The 22,002-nt window shown below is 47.1% G+C and overlaps 1 protein-coding gene across 1 annotated transcript in view; it reads right to left on the minus strand.

Moving 5' to 3' along the window:
• Positions 1–22,002, minus strand: part of mmp28 (matrix metallopeptidase 28) — a 102,803-nt gene that overhangs the window by 7,968 nt on the left and 72,833 nt on the right. Inside the window, exons 4-5 of the mRNA XM_072589364.1 lie at positions 21,086–21,307; positions 16,396–16,641 (exon numbers count right to left, since the gene is read on the minus strand). Of these exons, the coding sequence (XP_072445465.1) occupies positions 16,396–16,641; positions 21,086–21,307 (468 nt within the window). The remainder of the gene's footprint in view (positions 1–16,395; positions 16,642–21,085; positions 21,308–22,002) is intronic.

The following is a 22,002-nucleotide window of genomic DNA, read 5'->3' on the forward strand; positions in this document are numbered from 1 at the left end:
GCTGACGCCGCTGGATTTGTCTGGTGCTGCAGCTCCACTGGGGACCTGTCTCCCTGTCCAACACCTCATCAGCACCTCCACAGAGCCACCGGGCTATTCAGCCACGGTGGGCGTCATGCCCCTGGCTGACTTCCACCCTCTTGGGGATCAGTTAGAATCAGCGCACAGCAGCAATGAAGCGATGGGGACAGAATAAGGACAGGGGGAATAGCAGGAGTAGGCCATTCAGCCCCTCAGGCCTGCTCCAATAATCCCTCTGACCGTGGCTTCAACTACATTTTCCTGCCTCCCTGCTCACCCACCCCACTATACCCCTCTACTCTCTTCTGGTCAAAAACTCCATCTCACTCAAATTTTAGCACAATGACCCAATCTTCAGTGTTCTCTAGACAAAAGAATTACAAACCTAACAAGGCGATGCCGTGGGGTTCACTGGGCTAACACCAGGGATAGCAGGACAGTCCCATACAGTCATACAGCATGAAAATAGGGCCTTCAGTGCAACTCATCCATGCCGACCAGATATCCTAAACTAATCTAGTCCCATTTGTCAGCATTTGTCCCACCTCTCTCTAAACCCTTCCTATTCATATACCCATCTAAATGCCTTTTAAATGTTGCAGTTGTACCAGCCTCCACCACTTCCTCTGGCAATTCATTCCATACACGTACCACCCTCTGTGTGAAAAAGTTGCCCCTTAGGTCTCTTTTATATCTTTCCCCTCTCACCCTAAACCTATGCCCCCTAGTTCTGGATTCCCCAACCCCAGGGAAAAGACCTTGTTCTATGCACTCTATCCGTTCCCCTCATGATTTTATAAACCTCTATAAGGTCACCCCTCAGCCTCTGACACTCCAGGGAAAACAGCCCCAGCCTGTTCAGCCTCTCCCTGTAGCTCAAACCCTCCAACTCTGGCAACATCCTTGTAAATCTTTTCTGAACCTTTTCAAGTTTCGCAACATCTTTCCTGTAGCAGGGAGACCAGAATTGAACGCAGGATTCCAAACGTCCTGTGTACTGACCGGGCTTGTATTCACTAGAGTTTAGGAGGATGAGAGGGAATCTGACTGAAATGTGGAAAACTCTAACAGGGCTGGACAGACTAGATAGAGGGACAATATTCCCCCTGGTTGGGGGGGGGGGGTCTAGAGCCAGGGGACACAGTCTCAGGAGATGAGGATAGACCATTTAGGGCTGAGATGAGAAAAGGTTTTTTTCACCCTGACGGTAGTCGAACTGGCGGGATTTCCTTCCAGAGTAGGTTGTGGAGGCCAGGTCACTGAGAATATTCAAGAAAGGCATCGAAGGCGTATGGGGAGAGTGTGGGAATGTGGTGTGGATACACAGGACAAGCAACTCCAACAGTATAGCACTCCCTCAGTACTTCACTGGACTGTCAGCATGCTTGTACTGCCAGACCATTTCCTGGAATAGAAAGTTCTGGAAGAACAGGCCACGGGGACATAATATTAAATCAAACAGGTTCAGGCCCGAGATGAATAGAGGATATTTTGTGTTGCACAGAGGGCTGTATAATGCTGTGTTTAATTACTGTAACAGAACTAGGATGGGTCTGCACTGACGCAAAAGATGGATGAAAGAACGAGAGGGAGAAAAGGAGAGAGAGGAGGGATGGATAGAGGGAGAGAAGGGGTGAGGGAGAAAGAGAGAGAGTGTGGAGAGACAGTGTGAGAGAGAGAGAGAGAGAGGGGGAGAGACAGAATGATTTGGGAATAGTGCAGACACAAGGGGATTAACAAGCTCAGGAACTGACTGGCTGGGACAAACATCCTGTCTCTGTGCTGTAATTCCTATCAGTTCGATGATAGTGATAGCAGCCAATAATAACGGCTGATTTGAACATTCTCCAGCTCCAAGGCCTCAGAGCGCACCCTCCCAGGAGTCCACCTGGAATCTGAAGCCTGACTTCCCTCAGCTCCCTCAGCAGAGGCAAAGCTCAGTCCTCCTCCCTGAGCTGTGCACATGCTCAATGGGATCTGTCTGACTCCCCCCTCACCTTGAACATTGGCTTTCCTTTGTGATGTGATGCAGAACGAACAGGGACAAGGCAAATACTCTCCACTGAACCTTGTGCAGTGAACTACCCAGAGCTAGCCCCAAGAAGAAAGGAGTCCTGCATTTATGTAGCGCCTTCCACAACTTCATCATGGCCCAAAGCACCTTACACCCAATGAAGATTTTTTGCAGCATAATTGAAGTGGAGGCAGTCTGTTTACACACAGCAGGATCCCACAGTGGGCAAGGTGATAATTATTAAATATGAGTTTAATGATTGGTTTATCGATCAGAGTCCATTTCTGATGGTGTGGCCTAATGAGGGATGAGTACTGGCCTGAGGAGAACTCTTCTATCCTCAGGAGAGAGTCAAAGAATACAATTAGGGCCAAGGCCAGAAATAACAGTCCCACCCCCAGCCAGAGCACAGAGGGCCCCAAACAGAACAGTGTCCCTGCCCTGAATCAAAGCACCATAGCTCCCAGAAGCCCCCTCCCCCAGATCCTTCAAGATCCACCCATAAAGCACTCGTCCCCCATCCCCACTAGTTTTTGGTCAGATTGGGATCTGAGGAAAATAGGAGAGCTCTGGTCCATGAATTTTCCTGGAGCTATTCCCAGTTTGCCTCCATAACCTCAGTGTGGGGGCGGGGGGGGGGGGGGGGGGGGGGGGGGGGGGGGGGGGAGTGGGCGGGGGGGAAGCAGGATTGCGAACTTTGGACTGACATCTCACGAGAACACAATAGCCACCTATGGACTGCTTGGGATTGTGGGAATGGTGGGGCCGTCATAGAACATAGAACATAGAAGAATACAGTGCAGTACTGGCCCTTCGGCCCTCGATGTTGCGCCGATCCAAGCCCACCTAACCTACACTAACCCACAATCCTCCATATGCCTATCCAATGCCCGTTTAAATGCCCATAAAGAGGGAGAGTCCACCACTGCTACTGGCAGGGCATTCCATGAACTCACAACTCGCTGAGTAAAGAATCTATCCCTAACATCTGTCCTATACCAACCTCCCCTTAATTTAAAGCTATGCCCCCTTGTCATAGCTGACTCCATACGTGGAAAAAGGTTCTCACTGTCAACCCTATCTAACCCCCTAATCATCTTGTACACCTCTATCAGGTCACCACTAAACCTTCTTTTCTCCAATGAAAACAGCCCCAAGTGCCTCAGCCTTTCCTTATACGATCTTCCTACCATACCAGGCAACATCCTGGTAAACTTCCTCTGCATCCGTTCCAGTGCCTCCACATCCTTCCTATAGTATGGCGACCAAAACTGCACACAATACTTCAGATGCGGCCGCACCAGAGTCTTATACAACTGCAACATGACCTCAGGACTCTGGAACTCAATTCCTCTACCAATAAAAGCCAGTAGGCCATATGCCTTCTTCACTGCACTATTTACTTGGGTGGCAACTTTCAGAGATCTGTGAACATGGACACCAAGATCCCTCTGCTCATCCACACTAGCAAGTATCTGACCATTAGCCCAGTACCCCATCTTTTTGTTACTCATACCAAAGTGAATCACCTCACACTTACCCACATTGAACTCCATTTGACACCTTTCTGCCCAGCTCTGCAGCTTATCTATATCCCGCTGTAACCTGACACATCCTTCCTCACTGTCAACAACTCCACCGACTTTCGTGTCATCCGCAAACTTGCTCACCCAACCTTCTAGCCCCTCCTCCAGGTCATTTATAAAAATGACAAACAGCACTGGTCCCAAAACAGATCCTTGCGGAACACCGCTAGTAACTGCGCTCCAAGATGAACCTTTACCATCAACTACTACCCTCTGTCTTCTTCCAGCCAGCCAATTCCTAATCCAAACCTCCGACTCACCCTCAATGCCATACCTCTGTATTTTTTTGCAGTAGCCTACCATGGGGAACCTTATCAAACGCCTTACTAAAATCCATATACACCACATCTACCGCTTTACCCTCGTCCACCTCCTTAGTCATCTTCTCAAAGAATTCAATAAGGTTTGTGAGGCACGATCTGCCCTTCACAAAACCATGCTGACTATCCTTGATCACATTATTCCTATCCAAATGTTCATAAATCCTATCCCTTACAATTCTCTCTAAGACTTTGCCCACAACAGAAGTGAGGCTCACCGGCCTATAGTTACTAGGGTTATCCCTACTCCCCTTCTTGAACAAGGGAACCACATTTGCTATCCTCCAGTCTTCTGGCACTATTCCTGTAGACAACGAGGACATAAAAATCAAGGTCAATGGCTCTGCAATCTCCTCCCTTGCTTCCCAGAGAATCCTAGGATAAATGCCATTAGGCCCAGGGGACTTATCTATTTTCACCCTTTCCAGAATTTCCAACACCTCTTCCCTACATACCTCAAAGCCGTCCATTCTAATTAATTGTGACTCAGTATTCACATCGGCAACAATGTCCTGTTCCTGAGTGAATACCGACAAAAAGTATTCATTCAGTGTCTCCCCAATCTCTTCAGCCTCCACACGCAACTTCCCACTACTATCCTTGACTGCACCTATTCCTACCCAACTCATTCTTTTATTCCTGACATACCTATAGAAAGTCTTTGGGTTTTCTCTAATCCTACCAACTAAGGACTTTTCATGTCCCCTCCTTGCTGCTCTTAGCTCTCTCTTCAGATCCTTCCTGGCTACCTTATAACTCTCAATCGCCCCAATTGGACCTTCACGCCTCACCTTTACATAGGCCGCCCTCTTCCCTTTAACAAAGGATTCCAATTCCTTATTAAACCACGGCTCCCTCACACGACCCTTTCCTCCCTGCCTGACAGGTACATACTTATCAAGGACACTCAATAGTTGCTCCTTGAACTAGCTCCACATATCAATTGCGCCCTTGCCTTGAAGCCTACTTTTCCAAGACACACATTCTAAGTCATACCTCACCGCATCATAATTTCCCTGCCCCCAGCTTATAACTCTTGCCCTGCAGTGCACACTTATCCCTCTCCATCACTAGAGTAAAAGTCACCGAATTGTAGTCACTGTCCCAAAGTGCTCACCTACCTCCAATTCTAACACCTGGCCTGGTTCGTTACCCAGAACCAAATCCAGTATGGCCTCACCTCTTGTTGGCCTGTCTACATATTGTGTCAGGAAACCCTCCTGCACACATTGGACAAATACCGACCCATCTAACGAACTCGAGCTATAGCTTTCCCAGTCAATATCAGGAAAGTTAAAGTCCCCCATAACAACCACCCTATTACTTTCACTCTTCTCCTGAATCATCCTCGCAATCCTTTCTTCTACGTCTCTCGGACTATTAGGAGGCCTGTAGAATACTCCTAACAGCTTGACCTCACCTTTCCTATTCCTAACCTCAGCCCAAACTACCTCAGATGGCGAGTCTTCATCCATCGTCCTTTCCACCGCTGTAATACTATCTTTGACAAGCAATGCCACACCTCCCCCTCTTTTACCCCCACCTCTGACCCCTAAAACATTTAAACCCTGGAATCTGAGAAGACTGGGCATGTCCTCTCTGCCATTTGGCAGAACAGGAGGTGACCCGACTCGAACATGCAAAATTCTTACAAGGACAAACATAAGAAGGATTTCTCCTCTTGCTGGGAAGGTGGGCAGGGCAAAAGGGGGATCCAGAACTGAGGACACAGCCTCAGAATAAGCAACTGGCCAATTAAAACTGAGATGAGGAATTTTTTTTCACTCAGTGGGAAGGGAATATTTGAAATTCTCTACCTCAGCCTGTGAAAGCTCAACCGTTGAATATATTCGAGACAGAGTCAAAAAGTGTGGCGCTGGAAAAGCACAGCCGGTCAGGCAGTATCCGAGGAGCAGGAGAATCGACGGTTCGAGCCTAAATTCTTCATCAGGAATCACCTTTTGACTCTGATCTCCAGCATCTGCAATCCTCTCTTTCTCCCTAAATTCAAGACAGACTGATCGGTATCAAAGATATCAGGGTGTGTTGGGGTCGTGAGTGAAAATGGTATTAAGGTCGAAGGTTTTATCGAAGGATAGAACAGACCCAAGGGGCTGAATGGCCTGTTCCTGCTGCTATTTCCTACCTTCTGACATTTCCCACTGTTTAACAATGGAGAAGGCAGAGTTAAACTGGCCAACCTTCAAGGGGGTGCGTGTCCATGGCACAAGAGTCACAGTTTTAACGCATTGGCACAAATGTAACATGGGTCACAGCAGCACAGGGCATTGGGAAAGGGCAGGCATTCCGTCCAATGACATTTTGAAAGCTTTTCCTTGTGATTCAGGAATGCGACTTCCCCCACACTCCTCCTCCTCCTCCTGTCATCCTCATAACTCTCTCTGACAGCTTTCACAACATTTCTGCGGCTGTGCTCAAGTCAATATCTTACTGCTCCACTCTCCTCTCTCTGTCTCTGTGCTTCACTGTACCACAGTCTGACCGCCAATGGAATACGCTGGTTTGACTTTAGCTATGTATACCTCAGGGTATTGAGTACAGGAGTTGGGATGTCTTATTGCACCAATGTCTCAAGACATTGGTGAGGCCACATTTGGAGGACTATGTGCAGGTCTGGTTGCCCTACTATAGAAAGGTTATTATTAAACTGGAAAGAGTATAGAAAATATTTACTAGGATGCTACCTGAACTGGAGGGTTTGAGTTATCAGGAGAGGTTGGATAGGTTGGGACTTTTTCTCCTTGAAGCATAGGAGACTGAGGGGTGACCTTATGGAGGTCGAGAAAATCATGAGAGACATAGATAAGGTAGATAGCGAGCAGCTTCTCCCCACGGTGGGTTTAAGGTGAGAGGGGAGAGATATAAAATGGTCTTGAGAGGCAATATTTTCACACAGCAGGTGATGAGTCCTGAGAGTAGGCTCCCAGTGATAATGGTGGAGCTGAGTACAATTTTGGGATGTAAGAAACATTTGGACAGCTCCATGGATGGGAAAGGTATGGAGGGATATGAGCTGTGGGGAGATGTGTGGAAGAACGCAAAGAGAAGTCCAGTGAGGCCTGTCTCAACGCTGGTAGCATATCGTTTATCATTTTCACAAGCAGCGAGGCTAGTCTCTCATTCAGCAGCAGGCAGTGGTCAATTCCAGGGAATTAGTGCTTGTTCAACACACCGTGGACAGCCTCACTCGCCTCACTCGCCTCACTCACCTCACACGCCTCACTCGCCTCACTCGCCTCACTAGTACGACCAGAGTAGCGAAGCGTTGAGAGTCTGGTACAGAGAAACCAAGTGGGCGGCTGGTTGATTCAGCTCCCGGCTTGGTTCAAAGGAACTCCCAGTTGGGCAGCACGGTGGCTCCGAGGTTAGCATTGCTGCCTCACAGTACCAGAGACCTGGGTTCAATTCCCACCTTGGACAACTGTTTGTGTGGAGTTTGCACATTCTCCCCGTGTCTGTGTGGGTTTCCCCCCACAATCCAAAAATGTGCAGGTTAGGTGAATTGGTCATGCTAAATTGCCCATAGAGTTAGGTGTAGGAGAATGGGTCTGGGTGGGTTGCTCTTTGGAGGGTCAGTGTGGACTTGTTGGGCTGAAGAGCCTGTTTCCACACTGTAAGGAATCTAATCTAATCTCAGGGCACCCGCATCCACCAACATTGACATTTGACACATATCAGCTACTATCTCCAATACGAGACTTCGAAGCTGCACAAGTAACTATTTGTGTAATACTCAGCAAAGATACTGTACTCTTAAGGACACACACCTAGTTCATGCGGGCTCGACCTCCAAGATCTTTGCTCACTGTCATGGCATTCACTCACTTTGAGCCTCCTCTCTGTTCAGAGCATCATCGCCTTTTCCTACCTTGCCCCTCAGCCAGAGATATCAAGCACACCACGCTACTGTTTTGCTGTGCCATTAATCACAGAGACACCCCCACCACTGAATCACCCTCTGTCTGTCCACTAATGTCAGGGACTGTGCAGGGCCACTCCAGATTGACTGTCATTGTCTGGGTGTACAACAGGCTTCTACAGCTCCTGCTGGATTCTGGGACATCCGATGAGTGGCCAGTCATTCTGGGAAGACAAGGTCACAACTGTACAGAGAGAGAGAGAGAGGGGCCTTGGGTCGGTCATTAACACAGCATGTTTGGATGTGACACAGTGACAGACCCCACTAGGCATCACAGCAAAACACCCTCAAAATACAAACGCAACGCAACTTGAACTGAGGCAAAAGCCACATAAAATTCATCACAGCGAGGCTGACAGAGAGATCTGCACTCAGGCAGCAAGGGAGACACACAGCAGGAGAGGTGCAGCAGAGAGACAAACCAATACATACAGACACTGAGAGAGAGAGATGTTCAGAATGACAGATGTACAGAGCACTGGAGATAGAGAACAGGAGTATGTGGGAATACAGCTCAACTTAGTGCAACAAATTCAGTCCAACTTTGCTGCTTCTTAGGAAGCCTCTGTGTTTGCATGCTTAAGTGGTCAAGCTCAGTGGCACAGTGGTTAGCACTGCTGCCTCACAGCACCAGGGACCTGGGTTCAATTCCAGCCTTGGGTGACTGTCTGTGTGGAGTTTACATATATCCCCCCATATTTGTGTGGGTTTGCTCTGGTTTCCTTCCACAGTCCAAAGCTATGGTGGATTGGATGTAGGAAATGTGGGGTTACCAGGATGAGGGTGTTGGGTGGGATGCTCTTTGGAGGGCTGAATAGCCTGCTCCCTCATTCTTGGGATTCTAAATATTGATCTTCGCCAAATAGTTTTATCCAAAAGGCCACAAAACTAAATAATTTAATTTCAATGTATCCCAATTTAATAACTTAGCTCACAACTGTTTACCCAAACTCTCAATGAACCAGGGCCTGCTGTTGCCCTGGGGCCTGTTTTGGTTAATGGAGATTGTGATAACAATAACAGGCCAAGTCTCCACAGCACATTCACAGGCGGAAAGCGGCTAACAGGCGCCAGGCCAGTTCAGGGACTCCCAGCCTCTGTCCAGATTGCATCGGTAACGCTAGAAAATGCCCACAGATTTCTCGTTAGGATGTTTATGGTTTAGCTCTTCCTAATTACACCAGAAAATCTTCTCCTCAAAACACAAGTTACTTCAGTTAACCCTTTCACTAACGTTGATTGACATTAAGTGCCTTCCCTTCAGCTTTGCCTCAAACTTGCAATCTTCCTCCTTTGTCAGGGCTCACAGTGACAGGAACAGAAGTAGAAAATAGGTGATAAAATGACAGGATGTCCAACACTGTCTGGAAGAGAAAGGGAGATGGAAGCTAGCCATTTGAACTTGCACCTCAAACTATGTCCAGGGTTAGGGTAGTCAACTGTGACAAAATGAACGTGATAGAGTCAGAGATCACGGAAATAGACCAAGCAGTTATGCTAACCAGGTTCCCAAACTAAACTAGTCCCATACCTGCCTGCTCCTGACCCATACCCCTCCAAATTTTTTTTATTAATGTACCTGTCCAAATGCCTTTTAAATGTTGTAAGAGTTCCAAATCCACCACTTCCTCTGGAAGTTCATTCCACACACGAACCACCCTCTGAAAATGTTGTTCCCCATGTCTTTTTTAAAGCCTTCTCCTCTCACTTTAAAAACATGCCCCTTAGTCTTGAAATCCCCCATCCTAGGGAAAAGATCACCATCCATTAACCCTATCTATGCCCCTCCTGATTTTATAAACCTCTATAAGTTCATCCTTCAACCTCTGCACTCCAATGAAAACAATCCCAGCCTATCCAGCCTGTACCCGCAATTCAAACCCTCCATTCCCAGCAACATCCTGGTAAAAGTCTCCTAAACCCTCTCCAGCCTAATAATTCAATTACATTACAGTGTGGAAACAGGCTCTTTGGCCCAACAAGTCCACACTGACCCACAACCCACCCATACCCCTAACCCTACAGGCAATTTAGCATGGCCAATTCACCTGGCCTGCACAAGGAAACCGGAGCACCCAGAGAAAACCCACACAGACACAGGGAGAACGTGCAAACTCCACACAGTCAGTCGCCTGAGGTGGGAATTGAACCAGGGTCTCTGGTGCTGGGAGACAGCAGTGCTAACCACTGTGCCACTGTGCCACCATGCCACCCATAATGGCCTTCCTATAAACAGGGTGACCAGAACTGGTCACAGTATTCCAGCAGACGCTTCACCAATGTTCTGTAAAACCTCAATCTGACATCCCAACGCTCATACACAAAGGTTAAAAGTTCTAGAGAAGAGTCACTGGTCTCGAAACGTTATCACTGTTTTACTCTCTCCACACTGGCTGAGTTTCTCCAGCAATTCCTGCTGCTGTTTGTTTGAAATCCTGGAATTTCTTCACGTGGGCCTTGCCCCATGCTCTGACCATTCATCAGCCGCACACCTCTCCCTGTGTCAGACCGTCTCTCAGAACACAAAGACCTGTGACCCAATCAGACGAGGCTTGGCTGTTACCTGAAGAGTTTTCTCTTTCCCCATTTCAATATTTTTATATCTGGCCAAGAGAAATGTTGGAACAAAGCGACAAAAATAAAGCAAACTTTCTTAATGTCCCTGTGTTTTTGATTCTGTGGTAGCCCACACCAGTGTCCTGAAGATTGAACATCAATTACTGGAGATCCCAGGTCAATCTTCCTGGGAACTCTACTCCCTTTCTGTTGTTTATGCCATCGACTAGCATAGGCACAAACACCAACAACAGTGTGCATTAATGTAGCAGCATGTTGGGCAGCACGGTGGCTCAGTGGTTAGCACTGCTGCCTCACAGAGCCAGGGACCTGGGTTTGATCCCACCCTCAGATGACTGACTGTGTGGAGTTTGCACATTCTCCCTGTGTCTGCGTGGGTTTCCTCCGGGTACTCTGGTTTCTTCCCACAGTCCAAAGGTGTGCAGGTCAGGTGGATTGGCTGTGCCAAATTGCCCATAGTGTTCAGGGATGTGTAGGTTAGGTGCATTAGTCAGGGATAAATATACCCAGTGTCCACAGTTGTGCAGGTTCGGTGGATTAGCTGTGGTCAATGCAGGGTTACAGGGATGGGTTGAGTCTGGGTGGGCTATTATTCACACAGTCACCCCGAGGCTGGAATCGAACCCGTGGCACTGTGAGGCAACAGTGCTAGCCATCATGCCACCTAGGGTACTGCCCTCGGATGCCAGTTACATTCAGTGTTCACATCTCTGGAATAGGGTTTGAACACAAAATGCCCTGGTGAAAGTGCCAGCACTGAGCCAGAGTCAAACCCAGCCTCCTGCACATCTACCTTGGATTCCAGCATCGGCAGTTTTTTAAATCTCTAACTGACCAACACTGGCACTGATAGAGTCTGGGCAGTGAAGTGAATGGAAGTTGTGGACAGGCAATGAACATGATTGTTTGAAATAACTATCCACCTATGTCACTTCCCAGACCCTTTCAATACTAGTGTTGAGGAGAGAGTGACAGATGCAAGGATAACTATATAAAGGATTTGCCTATATTAGTGCCTAATTTCCAAGAGTCCCAATTTCTGTTTGTACACGAGCGTACCAAGGCCTGTTAACCCCGGCATAATGTATTGGTCGTTTGCACGTAGACTTTGCAAACTTGCAGCACTGAGCTGCCTTATCAGAAGCTCAGTCTAATCTGCCATCTCACACAGTAATACAGAAGCAATTTAGTTCTAATCTCCAGGAATGTAGCTGAACTCAGGAATTCTTGAAGAGACAGTAGTCCATTCACAGAGGCCAATCTAGATGGTGCTTTGTGAAAAAATGATAATTGCCCCATAAATACCATCGGTAATTTACGTGAAGATTTTCCACTTTGGTGCACATATTTTATACCCCGCCCCCGGTCTGTGATGGCCCCCTCTTGCCAATATCCCAGACATTGACCATCACAGGGTGTTACTGGGGGTGGCTGACCTCCCTTGTCATGTGACATTACCTTGCCGAATAGCTTCCTTCTATCGACCTGGCTGTAGAGGTGGAGCTTGGTAACTTGCTGAGAATTTTGCGTCTCACCAATGCCAGTGTTCTGGCTTCTCCATCCACCTGGGTCTCCTGCCCTTTCAGCCACCCACATGGATAAGATACCCTTGGAATGTCCTTCGGGGACCGAACTGAGTGGAGGGCAAGATGAAGAGGAGCACTATGTTCATTTACAGATTTGACCAGTGTCACATCTGCTTGGCACAAAGCAGCCACACTGAGTTTAAAATCCATATGTTGATTTAGTTCAATTTTCAAAAAATTGACAGAAATAGCTGACGTGGGATTAGCATTCCCGTCCCGCACTCTCCCCATCCCACCTCGCTCCCTCTACAAACTGGCATCACGTCATGTTACTTGCTTCCCCTCAGCAAGGCTCTTTAATGTTCCAATTTGCCCAGTGTTCTTATTGCTAACACAGTTAACATTGGTTTATGCGTAACATCTAGAGATGGATAGGCAGAGATGTAGTGGTGAAATTGAGGACTGCAGATACTGGAGATCAGAGTCAAGATTAGAGTGGTGCTGGAAAAGTACAGCAGGTCAGACAGCATCCAAGGAGCAGGAAAATCGACGTTTTGGGCAAAAACCCTTTATCAGGAATCATGATTCCCGATGAAGGGCTTTTCCTGCTCCTTGGATGCTGCCTGACCAGTGATGTAGGTCCTGCGAATCCTGCAACAATACCAGCGTCCTCGACCAGGCCAACATCGAGGCACTGACACCCCCTAGATTGGCTGGGCACGTCATTCCCATGACCAACACGAGACTCCCCAAGCTCTACTCCCAGCCCTGAAATGGTAGGTGAGCCCCAGATGGACAGAGGAAATGTGTCAGGGATACCCTCAAGGCCTCTCTGGGGAAGTGCAGCATTCCCACAGACACCTGGGAATCACTGGCCCAAGAGAGTCCAAAGTGGAGGAGGAGGAGGAGCGCTGGGGAAGGCATCGAGCACCTTGCCATAGGGAAGAAGCGGAAGCCAAGCTAAAACAGAGCAAGGAGCGTGCTGCCCCACTCACCCCTTCCCGTGACCAGCCTCTGCCCCCAAATGTAATGGCTACGACAGGCTCTGCATCAATCCCACCCTGACAGCGGTGGAGAGTCATCCTCGTCCACGAGGGATGCCAATGATGATGAGATGAGATGAGATGGTCATGTCACTAGACTCGTAATCCAGAACCTCAGGCCAATTAAGAACCTAGAACAGTACAGGCCCTTCGGCCCCCAATTCTGGGGATACTATTCCAATCTCACTTTGGTAGCTGGTGACATTTTAATTCAATAATGAAAAAGACCAAATCTGAAATAAAGAGCTAGCCTAATGGTGATCCCATGGCTATTGTAAACTGTTGTGAAAAAGGTCTGGTTCATTATTGTGCAGTGGAAGCCGGGACGCTAAATGTCTTCAAGGCCGAGATTGATAGGTTCTTGTTTTCTAGAGGAATTAAGGGCTACGGGGAGAACGCTGGCAAGTGGAGCTGAAATGCGCATCAGCCATGATTGAATGGCGGAGTGGACTCGATGGGCCGAATGGCCTTACTTCCACTCCTATGTCTTATGGTCTTATGGTCTTACTAAAGGAAATCTGCCATCCTTACCTGGTCTGGTCTATATGTGACTACATCTGCAGCAATACAGTTGACTCTTAACTACTCTCAGAACAGTTAGGGATGGATAATAAATGCTGACTTCGCCAGCAATGCCTACACCCTAAACTATCTTTTTCATTATTGTCTACTTTTGTCCACCATATGCACATGTACCAGCAGAGGGAGTCTGTTTGGAAGTCAATCATAAGGACTAAAGGATCCAAGATGAACAATTTATGTAGTTCTTACTCAAAAAGTCTGAATGTTTAACTGTTTCTGTCCTAAGAATTGATTAGGAATGATCAGCCATGATCATATTGAATGGCGGTGCAGGCTAGAAGGGCTGAATGGCCTACTCCTGCACCTATTGTCTATTGTCTCTTGTCTAAGAATTTAAAAGCTGTTTAACAATCCAATGTTGTTCTGCAGATCAACATGTAATTATCAGCTATGTTTGGAAGATATTTTGGGAAATCTTCATTCGTGTAAGTGTTGAAGGCCACACAGATATTCTGGATTTTTTTTCCACATGTTGAAGGAACCCATCTCTTTTTCCCTCCCTGTGCAGTATGATATTCATGATCTGTCAACCAGAGAAAGCCGAATGTACACAAACCATGGGAGGAAGTGCTCCCCAAGATGAGGAAAGTCTGAAGAAATGCCTGGAAAAATCTCCTTGATTTCCCAATGCCCTCACAGAGGGTAGCCAGAACCCCAAGAGCAAAGACAAACATGACCACAAACCCCGATTCTCTGGCCTGAAGGGTGACTTTATCCAGAGTTTATCACCTCAGTGTGTAACCCTTCAAAATCACCAAACTGGCTCCAAGTCACTTTGGGACATCCTGGAGTCAGTACAGGTGCTATTGAAATGCAATTTCTTTCTTTACTACAGCAAATGGGAAAAGGCAAAACCCACAATCTTGTTGCAAGTTAAACTGTGACGGTAGGACAAAGTACTGGTAAATTGTGAATTTTGGCCTGGAGTCAAACACATACACAGACACACACACAGACACACACACAGACACAGACACATACATGGATAGAATGGGGGCAAGAGTCCTGGAATCAAATAGCTTCTGCATTGGGGATGGGCAGTGTGAGCATGCCCATCATTGGAGATGGATTAATTAGGTCGGCCCAAATAGCGGTCTACATCTGGAAGGATGACAATCAAAGAAAACTGCTGAGATATCATCAGACTCCAGTCAGGTTAAATACCATCAGGCTGTTGCCAATTCCTTACCTAATGTAAAGATGTCTTAATTAAGTTGGAAATGGGAGCAATTACTTTCAATCTGGTGCAAGTATTGTTTACAAACCATTCATATTTCGTGGGGTTTGAGAGTTTAGGTAAATTAGCGTTTTACAATATCTGGATCTCTCCTTCTCTTTTTCTCTCTCTCTCTGGTGTTCTGGGTCAGTTTATGACAATCTTGTGAATATGAACAATAACCACAGAAAGAGGTGGATCCCTAATCACTTGTACGAGGGACCAAACTGCTAACAATGTCACCTCATTGTCACGGACTTAAATCTGTGATAATTTCCACTGTACTACCTACACCTCTCTAATCTGTGACTCGTCAAATCTATGGTGAGTCAAACTGCTTCCAAAGTAACTAAAAACATGAAGGAGGATGTTTGAGGGGACTGCTAGCAGGGGAAAACTAGTGTCTATTCAGCCAAGAGTTGTGGGAGTTTACTGCTGACCTAGACAATGATACCCACAAGGTGAAAACAATGTCTGCAGATGCTGGAAACCAGAGTCTAGATTAGAGTGGTGCTGGAAAAGCACAGCAGTTCAGGCAGCATCCAAGGAGCAGTAAAATCGACGTTTCGGGCAAAAGCCCTTCATCAGGAATCCAGGCAGAGAGCCTGAAGGGTGGAGAGATAAGCTAGAGGAGGGTGGGGGTGGGGAGAAAGTAGCATAGAGAAAGTAGCAATGATACCCACAACCCATCAATGAATAGAAAACAACACTTTTTAAAAAACTTTTGTGATTTTGTCAGTCCCTTCCATTACGGATCTCAATTTTCCCTCTACATTTTTAACTGAAGCTAAACACTGGGGTTTCCTTTGACTGCCTTGGGTTGGATCTGGGTGTCATCATTCATGACTCACAGAAAGCTAGCATGCAGGTACAGCAGGAAAGAAAGAAAGTGATTGAAATGTTGGCTTTTCTAGCTAAAGGAATAGACCACAAAGGCTAGGAGGTATTGTTGTAACTGTACAAGGCATTGGTGAGACTGCACCTGACATATTGTGCACAGTTTTGGTCTTCTCACTTGAGGAAAGAATGCAGTGGCATTGGAGGCAGTTCGGAGGAGGTTCACTAGATTGATCCCAGAGGTGAGGGGTTTGTCGGATGAAGAGAGATTGAACAGTTTAGGCCTTATACCCTCTGGAATTGAGAAGAATGAGGGGAGATCAAATTGAGGTATTCAGGATGATAAAAGATGTGGATAAAATAGACCTGGAGCGGACGCTTCCTTTTGTGGGGAATTCTGGGACGAGAGGTCATAGTCTTAGAATAAGGAGTAGCAAATTTAAATCTGGGTTGAAGAGAAACTACTTCTCCCAAAGGGTTGCGAATCTGTGGAATTCACTGCCCCAACGTGCGAGATGGTGAGTTAGACAGATTTTTAATTGGTGATGGGTTGAAGGGTTATAGGGAGAAGGCAGGAAAATGGGGGTGATGAGCGTTTCAGCCATGATCGAATGGCGGAGCAGACTCGATGGGCCGAATGGCCTAATTCTGCCCCTGTATCTTATGGATAGTGTTAAGGGTGAAATGAAACAGGTCAAGAAGAGGAAGTGCATAATTGAAATGCCGGGCTTACCATACAGTTTCTGAATGGCCATCTTGTCATCCCAGCTGAGGAGGAAGTCCCGGCCCAGCTTTTTGTAAAATGGAGACATTAAGGCGTTTTTAACGGGAGAGTGCTCGAGGCCCAGGGTGTGGCCAATCTCGTGGGCCGTGACGATGAACAGGTTCCTCCCTTTGCCGCGGTTGAGCGACCACCTCTCGTCGTTGTCAAAATGAGCTTCTCCTCTTCGGGGGAAGAAGGCGTGCGCTAAGGCACCACCTGTAACAGACACAGAGAGTAACCTAAAATACAGGGAAGAATTACCAGGCGAGCACTGTAACACAACGGTGAAACAAGATGGTATCAAGAATGAATTCAGATAGCACCTGCCCTCCCGGCAGACAGCGGCGCCGTGATAATGTCACTGAGTGAGTCATCCAGAACTGCAAACTCATGTTCTAGTGTTCCAATCCCCACATGACAGATGGTGCAATATGAATTCAATAAGAATCTGGAACACAAAGCTAGCCTAATGGTGACTGTAGAGTTATGGAAGCATACAGCACAGAAAATGATCCTTCAGCCCATCTCATCTGTTCCACTATTCAAACCCCTTTTTCCAGCATTTGGCCTGTAGCCTTGCAATTGCACTTCTAAAATATTTCTTCAATGTTTGAGAGTTTCTCACCTTAAAGATTCCCACCACCCTGCGGGTTTCTTCATATCCCCACTAAACTTCCTGCCCCTTATCTTAAACCGATTCCCCCTTCATTCATGGGTCACTGATCTCTCCACTAAAGGGAATAGTTCCTTCCTGTCTACCCTATGATGCCTCTCCATAACTTGATACATCTCAATCATGTCCCCCTCAGTCTCCTATGCTCCAACGAGAACAATTCCAGTCCGTCCATTCTCTATTCATAATTAAGACTCTCCAGACCTTGGCAACATCCTGGTAAATTTCCTCTCCAGTGCAATCACATTCCCCCCCTCCACCTCCCCCCACCCCCCAGCCCCCCCCCACCTCCCCCATAATATGAAGTCCAGGTTTTCCCAGTGTCAATTGTCATTTTAAAAAAAACATCAAATTCACTCATGTCCTTTAGAGTAGGAAATCTCCCATCTTTACCAGATCAGTCCTACATGTGACTCCAGACCAATTCCAATGTGGTTGGCTCTTAACTGCTCTCTGGGCAATTAGAGATGGGCGATAATTGCGGATCCAGTCAGCAATGTCCACATCCCATCGACAAATAAAAAAAATTGTGATTACATGCATCCTAGGTAGAAAACAAAACCCCATATCTGTTCAGTACTGTGCTCAGCTGACCTGGACACAATGATCACTCCAGTCTCACCAGGCTCTATGCCCCTCAGTTCTATCCCAGTGTACTTGGCCTGCTCACTGACTAGTGCAGCTTCTGGGCAACGTGGGAAGTCCCAACACTAACCACTCACTGTAAAGCGTAGTGCAGCGCACAGCCATGTAGTAACACTTTAAACAGGGGCCATGCTTTAATAAATAACCCATTAGACCATAAGATATAGGAGCAGCATTAGGCCATTCAGCCCATCAAATTTGCTCCACCGCTCGATCATGGGTGATATGCTTCTCAGCCCCATTCTCCTGCTTTCTGCCTGTAACTCTTGATCCCCTTGCCAATCAAGAGACTATCCATCTCTGTCTTAAACACACGAATGACTTGGCCTCCAAAGCCTTCTGCAGCAATGAATTCCACAGACACACTCCATAGGGAATTTCGAGGGAACTTTGCTGCTGAGCTTTACTGGGCACCCCTTTCTGTCAGACACTGGGGGGGGTCAGAGGGAAGGATCAGGTCAGTTCTCTCAGGTCAGATGGAGGGATGGGATCATTGGTTCAATGCTCAGTTTTCTCAATATTAAACTCAGGGATAATTGCCCACAAACAATTTGAATCTATCTACCAGGAATTGCCTGCAAATGGGGAGGGATTGGATTGGAGTAGCACCTGAGGGTGATGTTTGGCCAACAGCTTTGGAGCCGTACGAGGAGCAGGACTAAGACTTGGGAACTGGGAACAGGACCCGGAACCGAACCAGGAATGTTCAGATTGTCAATCTGTCAGTCCATGTGGTTGTTGACCCTTCGAGTGAGCATGCATTCACCTGCCCTGTTCCGATATTCCCGTATTTTAATTATCTCGCTGCACAGCTGTCAACTCTGGAATTTGGATACAGGAGGGTGATTTCAGTTGCGAATCTTCCATTTCCTGGTGAATCTCAGTAAAAGGAAAAACCTGCTTCCCCTAAAAGTGAGGTTTCTGCCGAGTAATAGACACACAGTGCAGGAGGAAGTGAGAACGGTGGGCGGCACAGTGGCCACAGTGGTTAGCACTGCTGCCTCACAGCGCCAGAGACCTGGGTTCAATTCCCACCTCAAGTGACTGACTGTGTGGAGATTGCACGTTCTCCCTGTGTCTGTGTGGGTTTCCTCTCACGGTACAAGAATGTGCAGGTTAGGTGAATTGGCCATGTTAAATTGCCCGTAGTGTTAGATGTAGGGGTCTGGGTGGGTTGTGCTTCGGCGGGTCAGTGTGGACTTGTTGGGCCAAAGGGCCTGTTTCCACACTGTAAGTAATTTAATCTAAAAGAAGTAAAAGGTTAACTATATATTTACTCAAAGAAAAGTTACTAACGATGTGTCCAAGCTCAGAACGATGAAAGATTTACATGGAAATATACAGGCACTGTGTTCCTTTACTATGACATGGACATGGTTATGTTCAGGGAAGACTGTTCATTTTCAATCATTCAGGCATAGACCTGATCTTACTGCAGACACCTTAAGGAAATCCATATAGTTTCTGCCTCAGCCATTATATCCCAGAAAGGGAATTGGACATAGAATCATAGAGTTGCACAGCACAGAAACAGATCCTTCCATCCAACCCATCCATGCCAACCAGATATCCCACATTAATGGTCAGTACATTGAGGTTAGGAGTTGCGAGGTGATGTTGCAACTGTACAGGACATTGGTTAGGCCACTTTTGGAATACTGCATACAATTCTGGTCTCCCTGCTATCAGAAGGATGTTCTGAAACTTGAAAGGGTTCAGAAAAGATTTACAAGGATGTTGTCAGGGTTGGAGGATTTGAGCTACAGGGAGAGGCTGAACAGGCTGGGGCTGTTTTCCCTAGAGCGTCGGAAACTGAGAGGTGACCTTATAGAGGTTTATAAAATTATGAGGGGCATGGATAGGGTGAGTAGACAACACTTATTCCCTGGGGTGGGGGTGTCTAAAATTAGAGAGCATTGGTTCAGGGTGAGAGGGAAAAGATTTAAAAGGGATATAAGGGCAACCTCTTCAGATAGAGGGTAGTGCGTGTATGGAATGAGCTGCCAGAGGAAATGGAGGCTGGTACAATTACAACATTTAAAAGGCATCTGGATGGGTATACAAATAGGAAAGGTTTAGAGGGTTATGGGCCAACTGCTGGCAAATGGGACAAAATTAATTTAGGATATCCGGTCGGCATGGACGAGTTGGATCGAAGGGTCTATTTCCCTGCTGTACATTTCTATGATTCATCTATCCTGAGAGCAGGAAAACCAAACCTCAGTAAGGTTCCATAAAGGCTTTGCATTTCCTCCTGGCTTTTTTTACTGAGTCAATACCTCAAATCCATGCCATCACCAGTAATGGTTCTAATACTGAGTCAAAAAGTGTGATCTAATACTGAAGAGTTAACCAGGAGTAGCTAAAGTATTAAACAGGTGCATGTAGTCATTTCCAGCCCCTTACATTCATCTATAAAGTTCTAAATTAATGTATTGTTCCCAATACATTGGTGATGGCATGATGGCTCAGTGGTTAGCACTGCTGCTCCAAAGTGCCAGGGGCCTGGGTTTGATTCCAGCCTCAGGCAATTGTCTGTGTGGAGTTTGCATGTTCTCCCCGTGTCTGCGTGGGTTTCCTCCGGGTGCTCTGGTTTCCTCCCATAGTCCAACAATGTACATATTAAATGGGTTAGCCATGCTCAGTTGCCAATAGTGCCCAGGGATGTGTAGGTGAGCTGGATTGGCATAGGAAATGCAGGATTACAGGTATGAGGAGGGTCTGGGTGGAATGCTGTTTGGAGGGTCAGTGTGGACTCGATGGGTCAAGGGGCCTCTTTCTGCACAGTAGGGATTCTAATTCTCCTATGTCCTCAGCTTTGTTCAGGTGCAGGGTCTTAGAATACACCCATACCCTCAGATTGAGCTGGGTAAGCTGTTTAACCATGAAGGGTATCAGAGACACTTATCTCCTGATGTTAGACAACATACATTTCTTGTTGTTTCAAGATTGATTTATTCTAACAGTGGGTGCAGCTGTTTAGGATTGAGATGTACATTGTCAGTCGAGTGAGCCTGGTCAATCAGCTGATAGGATCATACAGCATTGGACAAGACCATTTGGTCCATTGGTTTCATGCCAGCTCATTGGATGAGCTGTAAAATTCATCCCAGTCCCCCTTACTCTTGACCTAGAGCCCAGCAATTTATTTCCCTTTTCAAGTGCAGGTCCAGTTCCCTTTTGAAAGTTCCTTCGGAAGAGGATTCCAGGAGTGTTTTTGAACACGGAAATGCCCTCGCACTCCTCCTCCGCCCTTCAGCTTGTCGATCCTGAGGTGAATGCAGACACTCAGTAAGACAGCGTGTTAAAGTAAAAGTCTTACAATGAGACAGCAGTCAGCACCTGGTCCATCGAAAGCGTTGCCAATTCCGTCGTTGTGCTCCCCCTGGTAGAACGCCAAGCGGATGTCCGCAGGGCCATCCATCACCTCCCAGAAGGTCAGCGGCGATGTGTTACTCCACAGCTCAAAGGCCGTTCTCACCGCCATCTTCACCCGGCTTTGTTCCAAGTACCTCGGCCAGTTTATGATCTTGTATGTCAAGTGGTGCTTGTACCACTTCTCTCCTAAAGGGGAAAGCAGGGAAAAACATTCAGCACGATTTTACTCAGATCATCATTGACCAGTTACCACTTCAACCAAGAGACCAGGCCAGACCAGGCCCTTGCTTCGGCAGAAAACTTACTTATCTACAGCATGCTTCAAGACTAGAGGTTGTCCTAAAACACTGTGCAAACAATTAAATACCTTTGAAGTGCTGCCGTGTAAGAACGGTTGAAACATGAGCACAGCAAGATCCCATGACAGCAGTGAGTCAGACTACGTGGTATGTTTCAGTGGTGTTGGCCGAGGGGTAAAATTGGGCGGAACACTAGAGACAGTGAGATGCTGGAGATCAGAGTTGAGAGTGTGTTGCTGGAAAAGCACAGCACATCAGGCAGCTTCCGAGGAGCAGGAAAATCAACATTTCGGGCCACAGCCCTTCATCAGGAACACTAGCGAGCCTGGTGGCACAGTGACTCAGTGGTTAGCACTGCTACCTCACAGCACAAGGGACCCGGGTTCAATTGCAGCCTCAGGGGACTGTTTGGAGTTTGCACATTCTCCCCGTGTCTGTGTGGGGTAGTTGGACTGGCCACACTAAATTGCCCATGGTGTGCAGGCTAAGTGGATTGGCCATGGGAAATGCAGGGAAAGGGATGGGTCTGGGTGGGATGCTCTTTTGAGGGTTGGTATAGACTCAATGGGCCAATAAAGTGTA

This window comes from Chiloscyllium punctatum, chromosome 19 (assembly GCF_047496795.1).
Source record: "Chiloscyllium punctatum isolate Juve2018m chromosome 19, sChiPun1.3, whole genome shotgun sequence".
NCBI lineage: Eukaryota > Metazoa > Chordata > Chondrichthyes > Orectolobiformes > Hemiscylliidae > Chiloscyllium > Chiloscyllium punctatum.